A 9838-nucleotide genomic window follows, 5' to 3' on the forward strand; every position below is an offset into this window, starting at 1 on the left:
ACTCGCTGGCTCTCTAGGACACCCCCATTCACAGCGTGACATGCTGGTGGTAGTTTCTCCAGGACCTCGCAGTCCTCCCCGTGAAACTCCAAGGACCCAGGCCACGAAGGGGTTAAAGTCAGAGTCCCGTCTCCCTGCTGCCCCTCTCCCTGCTCTCCCCCCCCCTCCCCCCCCCCCCCCCCCGCCCCGCCGGCCTCCCCCCATTATGCTCCCTGCTGGACTCCATCAATAATGCAGCTTCAAGTTCTCGGGAGACGGCAGGGGGCCCCCAGCCCGCTCCCCGGTCCTGGCTCACACTCCGCACCCTCCTCCCGGCCCGGGGAGAACACGGTTCTCGGTGCTCATTGGCCACTTCCCCCTGAGCCCTCCCACCAAGCCCCCGGGCGCCAGTCCCAGGCCGAGGGGACGGGCCGGGGACCCCGAGGCTGGGGCCAGAGGGTGAGACCTGGAGGGACGGGGAAAGGCACAGACAGACGGAGGCGCGAGGAGAGGAAGGGAGGGAGAGAGAGGAAGGCGGAGACACCCACAGAGACCCTCGGAGAGAGCGAGGAAAGGAGGGAGAGGCGAGACTCAGGGAAAGACACCGACCCCGAGCCGGCGAGCCCGAAGCCGAGGCCGCAAGCGCCGGAAGACCCGCGCAGCGGGCGCGGCGGGCGAGCGCGAGAGCCGGGAGCCGAGAGCCGGGGGCGCTCCGAGCCGGCGCGACCCCCTCCCGCTCGCGCGCCCTCCCCTCTCCGCGCGCGGTATTTTTATCTGAGCGTGAGCCGCTCGCCTCCCCCTCGCCGCGCACAGCCAGCGGTCGCCGCCGCGCCCCGAGCAGCGCCGGGAAGCCGAGCCGGGACCGCAGCCCGGGACCCCGAGACGCGCGCCACCCCCCCACCCCGGCCCCGCCGGCCACCCCGCCCGCCATGGACCCCAAGGACCGCAAGAAGATCCAGTTCTCGGTGCCCGCGCCCCCGAGCCAGCTCGACCCCCGCCAGGTGGAGATGGTAAGGGGGCCGCGCACCACCCCCGGCAGCTCCTCCCGCGGCGGGGCGCTGCCGGGGCCGGCCCGGCCCGGGGCGGGGGTGGCTGGGTGGGGGCGACCTAGAGTCTCGGGCCGCCTCGGACACGCGGGGGCGCGGGGCAGCGCGTGAAGTTCGCTGCAGACTCCGGCAACTTTTTCCCGTTCAGGCGGCGAGCGTCCGGGGCAGGACCGTTGGGAGCGGCCGCGGGCGGGGAGACTGTGCTCTGGACCCTGCTCGGTGTCCTCCTTCTCTAGGCTCCCGCCGGGACCGCTGCGCCCTGGCCCCAGCCGGAGCCGGTCGGAAGTGAGAAACGCGGTGCACTGACCCATTGTACAGAACAGGCCTCCGCCTCGCGGCCCCGGGCTCTGCCCCTCTCTGGTGCCACCGTGTATGCCTGGGCCCGGCCACCAGAGCCTTGTGCTGACCTCCTTCCCTGCCAGGCCCTACACAGAGCCACAACATGGGGGTGGGGGCGACCGGTGGTCCCAGGAGTCAGACCTCTTCACAGAGTACTGAGTTCTTTGGAGAGCCTTGGCGGGCGGGCGGGGGGGGGGGGGCGGAGGGGGTCCAGAGATCTCCAAAGGTGGTAGAGGTGGACGGAGGGAGAGGAGAAGAGGGCTCCGCCCCCCACAAAGTAGCGTGTTCACTTGTTGCTGAGCTGCAGCTGGCACCCAGCAGAGCAGTGAGAGTGGGCCAAGTCTTTTTGGGGGGAGGTAGGGGAGGCATGGGGGGAGGGGGAGGTCCAGGGCCTAAGCAGCTTTGGGTCTGGAGGGCAGTTTGGAGAGCTTGGCAGGGGGAGGTGGCAGTTTCAGCTTAATTCACCTGGTTCTCTTTGTGCATTTCCCTGGAGCTCAGAGGGGACCTAATTAACTGACAGTTGGTCTGATTGAGAGCTGGGGGGGGGAGGGGGTGGGGAGCAGTGACTGGGAGTGCCCAGTGCCCGCCCCCCCCCTCACTGTTTAGCTTGGCTCACATACCAAGGAGGACAACTTTTTGTTTTTTTATGAGCACTGGGCCAAGAGTTACAGCCTGAGAGAGACTGCTAGAGGGACCCAGACACAGGCCTCCAGGGACACCTCCAGGACCCTGTGGGTCTGGGGCTCAGGCCCACCCCTGAGTCTCAGTGTGGGGTTGCAGGTGTCTGCAGTGCCCTGGCTCAGCCTCCCTCTGCAGCTAGATCCAGTTTCTTTGAAGCCCTTGAGCTGACCTTAAGTGGGCAGGGCCACGTGGGCGCCGTGGCCCATGGGGCATCTTCCAGAGCCAGCTTCAGCTCTGGAGGTCTGGTATCTGCAAAAGCTGGAGAGGATGGGCTTCCTGGATAAGGAAAGGTAGAAAGGGAGATGCCCATTCTGGAGGAGCCATGGAGTGGGGTGGGCGTGGGCTAGAAGTCAGTGATGGGCTTTTCTCCTCCTTTCTCTGCCATGGTGAGCTGTGTGGCCTTGAGCTCTGTGCTGAACTTCCTTGAGTCCTGGGTTTTCACCTCAGTAAAATGAGGGGGTTGGATGAGCTATAGAGTTCCTTTCAGCTCTGACAGTCTTTGATTCAAAGGTTCCCTGGGGATTTCAAAGCACTGTTTGTTCTCTGCTGCCTTGGGGGGGGGGGTGCAGGTGTCTATCCTGCACCCCCCCCCCCCCCCACTTCTTTCTCCATCTCCTTAGATCCGGCGCAGGAGACCAACCCCTGCCATGCTGTTCCGGCTCTCAGAGCACTCCTCGCCAGGTGGGCCCCTTCCCTGCTGCCCCAGCCCTGGCCCCACCCTAACTCTGATGCCTTCTTGGGGCCCTTCCTTAAGTCCCATGAGTAGGAAACTGAGCAGAAAATGGGGCAGAGTGGGTAAGGTCTGGGAGTCAAACTCTTTTGGGTTTATCTGTTGACCAGGCACTTCCGAATACCCAGAAGGAAAGGGCACACATTCCCTTTCCCCAGAGATTGAGCCTTTGGGGAAAGTAATTCTCTCTTTCTCTCTTCTCTTTTCTCCCCCCTCTTCTCTCTCCTTCCCTCCGTTTCCCTTGGTTCATTGGTGGACACCCTCAGAGGAGGAGGCCTCCCCTCACCAGGTGAGTTTCTAGGGGCAGCTGGAAGGAGGAATGCGGGGGGCCCCTTTGCAGTGGGCTGGACAGGATCATTCTTGGCTAACACAGGATGCCACTTGAAGGACACATGAGCGTATCAACTGGCACCTAGATAAGAGTGCCCGGTGCCAGGGCTCTACCAGCACATACTCCTCTGCCCTTGTCTTTCCCCTGCTCAGACTTGGGCTGGGGTTCTACCTTGAGCCAGGCTATGGCGTATGGAGACCCTTCCAAAGCCTAAGTCCTAGCAGGACCAGAGGGGCAGCGGCGCCTGGACCCATCCGCAGAGGCTAGGGCAGTTGGCCTGGGTTGCCAAGGGTGGGGTGGAATGGGGGAAGGGTGGAGGGAAGGGGCCTCGGTGAGTCTATTTAACCTGGTGCTTACCCTGGCAGAGAGCCTCAGGAGAGGGGCATCACCTCAAATCGAAGAGACCCAACCCATGTGCCTACACACCCCCCTCGCTGAAAGGTACTGTTCCACCTCACCGCCCCCCCCCCCCCCCCCCCGCCGTGTGTTAGTCTGGCTGTCCCCTCGGCCCCTGGAGCAGGGCTGACACTGGGGGAGGGAGGTGAAATGTTGAGCTTTTGTCAAAGGGGAGGGATTGTCTTGTGTACCCCAACCACTACTTAGGGACCAGATCTTTCTTAATTTGGCCTTGTAATGAAGGGGCCCAGGGGCTGAAAGAGGTGGCTGTGGGTCTTAAAATAAGGTGGTGGGATTGAAAGAAAAGAGATAGCTGGCCTAAAATGACAAGTATCATCAACATAAAGTGATTCAGTACTGTACCTCCTCTTTGCAAGTGTGTCCCAGGCCACCTTTTGGTCCCCTGCTCTCCAAGGAGCACCTTCTTCTGGTGCAGCCTTTACTCCCCTCTCCCAGTTGCATAACATTTGCAGAGGTCAGCAAACTGGATGCTTCTTGGTCCTGCTTCTCCTTTCTGTATTAAAACACAAATCACTCTTTTTTCTTAATTTGTTTATTAAAAATTTTTAATGTCTATTTTTTTTAATTTTTAAAAATGTTTTATTATTTATTTTTGAGAGAGAGAGAGAGAGAGCACGGGAGGGACAGAGAGAGGGAGACATGAAATCCGAAGCAGGCTCCAGGCTCTGAGCTGTCGGCACAGAGCCTGACACGGGGCTTGAACTCATGAACAGTGAGATCAAGACCGGAGCCAAAGTCGAATGCTTAACCTACAGAGCCACCCAAGTGCTCCAAACACAAGTCATTTTTATAGTACACACTTATAGAGCACCTAGTGTATGCCAGGCCTCACTGGTAGCATTGGGCAAAATCAGGGGAGTAAGATTTGGCTCCTGCCCTCTTGGGGCCTTTGGCCTCAAAGGGTCATGGGCGAGCTACCGAGGAGAGGATGGTTAAGCCTGGATTTGAAGGATAAGTCGGAATTCAACAGGCAGGCAAGGCATGGAAGGGCATTCCAGGATGAGGACAGGAAACGTACATGGGGGAGGAGGTGTGAAATCAGAGAGAGCCTCTAGAGTCAGCCTGGAGACTTGGCTATCTGCAGGGAAGCTGGGGGAGATACACCTGGAGGAGAAGGTGTGGAGACTTCCTAACTGAGCTAAAGAATGCCTTCCCACCCCCACTGCAGCTCCAGGCCTGAGGCTCTTCCTGCCTGGCCAGCCCCCTCCTCCCGTGGAGGGAGGACCGGATGGCTGGATGGGTGTGCTGAGAGCTCCCTCTGGGGCGGGTTTAATGAGTTCCCAGCACTGGCCAAGGTCAACAGGCACACCTGTCACCTACCTGTCAGCCTGCCTGCCAGGGTTGGGAGCAGAGAGGAGAGGCTGGGAAGAGAGGAGAGAAGGGCAAGGGCATTTTCTCCCCCGCCCCCCCCCCCCAGGATAGAAAGAGGAAGGGATAGCATGTGGGCAGTGGGTTCAGCACCTGGAAGGACTTCCCACCTGTAGAGATATGGAGGAAGGCCAAGCCCCTGCAGTAGAAATGGTGGGGGGGTGGCATCTTCTCAAGAGAGAACACGGGACCTCTCTCCTTTCAACTCTGGGCTGGGGAGGGCTGAATGGACGTGAGGGACAAGAACCGTCCCTTGGATTCTTGGTTATGAGCATGGGGAAGAAGGCAGGGGTGAGGAGAATAGGGCCCAAGTGCTTCTGGGCATCCTGCAATGGCTAGAAATGTGGTCCCACCGCCACTGCCCCTTCGGGCTGCACCTTAGGAGGGTCTGAGTTGGGAGAGGCAGGGCAGTCTGGGGGCTGTGCTGGGGACCTTTCAAAAGGGAGACTTGGGTTGGGGGGGTGGTCCAGGGTCCCAGACATGAGGACAGATAGAGAAGAAGACAGCTGAGAGGGCTGGGGGGGGACCCTCAGGGAGCCCCGAGAGGCACAAGGGGAGGCACGTGCACGGGAGGCTCCCGGGGCGCCAGCACAGGCACTGCACACCTATCGGCATTGCAGCTCAGGAGCTGAACTGTACTCCCCCGACTAGGGGAGAGGGTGGTTGCTCAAGCAGCCACCTCCTTCCTCTCCTCCCTTCCCCCTAACCCTCAGAGGACACTTCTGTACCTGGAGGGCACTGTGTTGCAGGCTTCAGCCCCTTTCTGGCCAAGGGAGCGCACCTGGCGGGGTCGGGGGGGGGGGGGTGGTGTTTGTAGGGGGAGAAGCCAGGGACCTCCGGGGGAGGGTGGACAACACTGAGTTTTGGCTTGAAGGGTACTCTCCAAGGCCAAGCTCTCACACTTGGCTCAAGGTGAAGTGCTGCTGCGTCCCCAAGGCCAGGGCAGGGCGATTTATTGCATTTTTATTGTCTGAGTAGCTTGCCCAGAGCCAGCAGGAGGCACTGGGCTGGGAACTTGGGGCAGGGTGGGGTAGTGGGCACACACAATGCACCCTCTATGCCAGTCCCGAGTTGGCAGGAGCGTGGTGCCCTGTTCACTGCACCGGAGGTTTCCAGCCTGGATCTACCCCTCTGGGCTTTCTAAGGGGAGGGGCTGCCTGCCACGGAGAAGGAGCTGGAGAACCCCAGCACCTAGCTTGTCAGCATCTTCTCTGTGAGCTGTGAGTTCAGTGACTCCAGTGCTCTAAACTCCCACCAGCTCCTGGTCTCCCTGCTGCCTCTGCCCCAGCCACACCTCACAGCCTCCCCTCAACCCCTGCCTCTGCCCCAGGATCCCCCAGCCCTGGCCCCTTTCTCCTAACACAGTCCTTCCCATCTTTTAGAAACGTCTCCTCAGCTGCCCACACTGTTCCTTTCCTGGGCCCTATCCCAGCAGGCCTTGGTGGTGTTGGGGGGGTGGGTGGTGTTTGCTGCTTTCTAGGTCACCACAGAGGGAGCTGGAAGCTTGGGGATGTGGGTCAAGATTGTGGGGGCTGCGTCTGAGCACTCCACATCCCCAGGCACAGGCTTCACTGGCTGTAGACTATTATATCCTCAGTCTCCAAACTGTTCCTACCCCAGGACCCGGGGCAGAGATGTGTGGAGTGGCATTTATGACGTGGGCAGTGCCAGGGAGTGGGGACCAAGACCGGAATTGGAGGGGGTGTGTGCAGGATTGGGATAAGCAATGGGCCCTAGGCAGTTTGGGCACTCTGAGAGAAACTAAAAGGGACAGATCCCCCAGGCCCTGGCCCATGGGTCCTGTGCCTTCTGTCCAGGGCTATAACTGGTGGACACTGTCTCCAGTACTGGGTCCTTGGAGAAACAAGTTCCCTAGCCACGGAATGTTAAGCTGCTGCTGTACCTGCCTGGTCTTGTCTAGCTTGACACCCTATAGTTTGGGGGAGCTGCCCAGTGCCAGCCTTGGTGGGGGGGCTGCATCTTTGGACAGCTTAGGAGTCACACATGATCAAGGATCTAACGCCTGCTGCTTTTGCCCTTGTCTGGCCCCCCAGCAAACTGATCTGGGACCTTTAGCTTTTGAACTATACCCCTGAGGGGGTTAGCCATGGGAAGGAGACTGGAGGCTGGGCCACATGCCTCTCCAGCTTCTTGGGCTGCTTCTTGGTCTGGCTGACCCTTGCCTTCCTGCCTCCCCCATGCCAGCTGTGCAGCGCATTGCCGAGTCGCATCTCCAGTCCATCAGCAACCTGAGCGAGAACCAGGCCTCAGAGGAGGAGGATGAGCTGGGGGAGCTGAGGGAGCTGGGCTACCCTAGAGAGGAAGACGAGGAAGACGAGGAGGAAGAGGAAGAGGAAGAGGAGGAGGAGGATAGCCAGGCTGAAGTTCTGAAGGGCAGGAGGGGGCCTGGTAAGCTGACGGGGCCAAGATGCCTGGGTTCCACGAGTATGGGTTAGGTGGGTTCCTCCCTGAGAGGCCTGGGAGTTTTTTTGACACACGTAAGCTGCGGTCATACAGTGAGGGCCTGCCTGTCCTCCCACCCATATGTGCCTTGCTGGGCTTACTGGGGCTGCTCTCATCCTGACCCTGTCCCTCTCCCAATCAGGTTGTCCCTGATAATTCCTCTCTTCCACTTGAGGTTTCAGGCTAGACCCAAGAAAAGACTTCTTCGCCATGGCAGTGAGGGGGTACAAGGAAACGCAGGGATAGACAACTAAGAGGGCCCAATGCTCCCTTTACCTGCACTTCTGAACGTAGGATGTGGTCTTCAGCTAGGAGGCTGAGAGCTGGTTTCTAAGTCCTCCCCAGGACCCTGTGGCTGTGTCTCCCCTTTTTTTTGTTTCCTGGGCTGGAGGTGAGAGGGTGCCCTCTAGTGTCTAAATGGAGAATCTAGGATTCAAGAACCAACCTGGTCCTCTGCACCTCCAACCCCAACTGCCTGGGAAGAGACCTGCCAAGGAGGGGCCTAAGACCGACACAGAAGGCCTCAGAGCTGGAGACCCCAGATCTAGAAATCTCCACAAAAGGACCCAAGGCCCAGAGAATTCCTAGGCAGAAAGATCTCTGTCACTCCCATGGCTGTTTTTTCCATGCTTAGCTATAGTAGATTGTGCCATATCTATCCCTCCCAGTGCACATTAAACTTTCTGGTCCTTCATTTTATGGGGATGAAAAACAGTTGACCACCCCTGCTTGTAGCGTCCATCCCTCAGATCCAAACAAAATGGCTTGGACCTCTTCTCTGCATCTCTGGAGCAAAAGCTCCTGTTGGAAATTGAGTCCACTCTCACTGAGACCCTTAGGACAGGTAAAGAGGAGGTGAGAGGAGAATGTTTTCTCAGGAGAAGCAGTAGGGCAGAGGGGCAAATGACAAGACTACCAAGGACCAATATCAGTTGCCACCGCTCCTGGAGTGCTGGTGCTGGGCTGGTCAGGGTAGTAACTGTTGTCTTATTTAAGGCAATCTACATAATTTCCCTCTTACTATCCCCTTCAGAGAGGTAATAACTGACTCATCTAAGTCATATAACTATTCACCGGAAGAGCTGTCTTGGGCCAGTGTTCTGTCTATTATACCAGGATGCCCTCAGAAAGCTTAGCCTTTAGCTATTACAGAAACTCAGCTCATGCTCCAGGACCACTGAATGGATACCTAAGAGCCTGCGTTTTTATCCCTTCTACCCCATCCCCAGCTGGGGAGAAGATAACTTGTGGCCAGGGTCTGGAGGGACCCTGGGAGCGCCCACCCCCTCTGGATGAGCCCCAGAGAGATGGAAGCTCCAAGGGCCAAGTGGAAGATCTGGCACTAAATGGTGAGGCTTGGTGGTGGGGAATGGGGAGGTGGGGAGGTGGGGAGGTGGGTTGGGATTTCTCATGAGCGTGGCCAAGCCCTGAGTCCCTCTGCTTGCCTTGCAGAGTCTGGGGAGGAGCCACAGCGCCCTGCCCACCCTGAGCCTGGCACATAGGCGTCCGGCCTTGCATCTCTCAGAAGGAAGTGGAGGGGGCATTGCTGTTCCCCAGAAACCCACTCTGTCCCCACCCTATTTTGTACCCCTCCCCCTCACTCGCTAGGGCTGTGGCTTCTGACTTCTAGAAGACTTAAGGCTGGTCTGTGTTTGCTTGTTTGCCCACCTTTGGCTGATGCCCAGAGTTCCTGGGTACTTGCTGCCTGATGCCTACCCCTGCCAGTCATTCCCCCATTTACCCAGAGGGAGGCGGGATGTGAGAGACTTTGCATCAGATAATCCAGTAAGGGTGTGTGTGGGGGGGCAAAGGTTTATCCTTCACAATTCCACTCCCCAGACCCTCTCCCCTGGGCACAGGAAACCCACAGGGCAGGACCCTAAGATCTGGGGAAAGAGGGTACTGAGAAATTGTAGGTACCCTTAGATCCTTCTCCATCCCCTCTCCTATGGGGGATTTCAAGTTACCACCCCTCTCTCTGGCTTCTCCCAGGGCCCAGGATTCAGGCATCCTTCTCCTCAGCTTCAACATTTTGGAAATCTTCCCCTTATCACTCCTGCTCCCCAGCCTGGGTGCCTGGAAGATGGACTAGCAGAGGCTGCTTTGTTGCGTTTTGTTTATGCTTTGATGCCAGGAATGCCGCCTAGTATACGTCCTTAGGGGGGCACACGGTGGGGAAGCCAGGTTCTCCTTGTCCTCCAGCTGCTCTGCCCCCTTCCCCTCTTCCCTGACTCCAGGCCTGAACCACTCCTGTGCCGTAATAAATCTTTGTAAATAACTGTGCTGAGACTCCTCTTTCAGGGGAAAGGAGAGGGAGGAGGAGATAACGGGTTCCCGTATGTGGAAGACCTGGTTGGTGGCCATCTCGATCCTAGTGTCCAGCCCTCTAGTCTAGAAGTCTTTCCTGCAGACAAGCTAGGAGCATTGTTACGAAGGACCACAGAAGTACTAGATCCTGCTAGGGATCGCTGAAAGAGGCAGGGA

The 9838-nt window shown here is 58.6% G+C and overlaps 1 protein-coding gene across 3 annotated transcripts; it reads left to right on the forward strand.

Moving 5' to 3' along the window:
• The first annotated feature begins 358 nt into the window (after positions 1-358).
• On the forward strand, positions 359-9633 carry PPP1R1B (protein phosphatase 1 regulatory inhibitor subunit 1B). 3 transcript variants are annotated; one of them, XM_043584305.1, is made up of 7 exons: positions 359-989; positions 2666-2726; positions 3042-3064; positions 3472-3547; positions 7097-7300; positions 8584-8703; positions 8807-9633. In XM_043584305.1, exons 1-7 carry the CDS (start codon positions 909-911, stop codon positions 8854-8856), a joined length of 615 nt encoding a protein of 204 aa, XP_043440240.1. In that variant the 5' UTR covers positions 359-908; the 3' UTR covers positions 8857-9633. The 3 variants fall into 3 exon arrangements, with proteins under 3 accessions (XP_043440240.1, XP_043440241.1, XP_043440242.1); XM_043584306.1 differs by lacking the exon at positions 359-989 and adding an exon at positions 1143-1310; XM_043584307.1 differs by lacking the exon at positions 359-989 and adding an exon at positions 1350-1395.
• The last annotated feature ends 205 nt before the right edge of the window (positions 9634-9838 follow it).

This window comes from Prionailurus bengalensis, chromosome E1 (genome assembly GCF_016509475.1).
Source record: "Prionailurus bengalensis isolate Pbe53 chromosome E1, Fcat_Pben_1.1_paternal_pri, whole genome shotgun sequence".
In the NCBI taxonomy this organism is placed as follows: domain Eukaryota; kingdom Metazoa; phylum Chordata; class Mammalia; order Carnivora; family Felidae; genus Prionailurus; species Prionailurus bengalensis.

Coding starts and splice junctions, on each gene's coding strand:
- PPP1R1B (XM_043584305.1), top strand. CDS start 909: ATGGACCCCAAGGACCGCAAGAAGATCCAGTTCTCGGTGCCCGCGCCC. Junction 990..2,665: donor ACCCCCGCCAGGTGGAGATG/GTAAGGGGGCCG, acceptor CCATCTCCTTAG/ATCCGGCGCAGGAGACCAAC. Junction 8,704..8,806: donor GGAAGATCTGGCACTAAATG/GTGAGGCTTGGT, acceptor CTTGCCTTGCAG/AGTCTGGGGAGGAGCCACAG.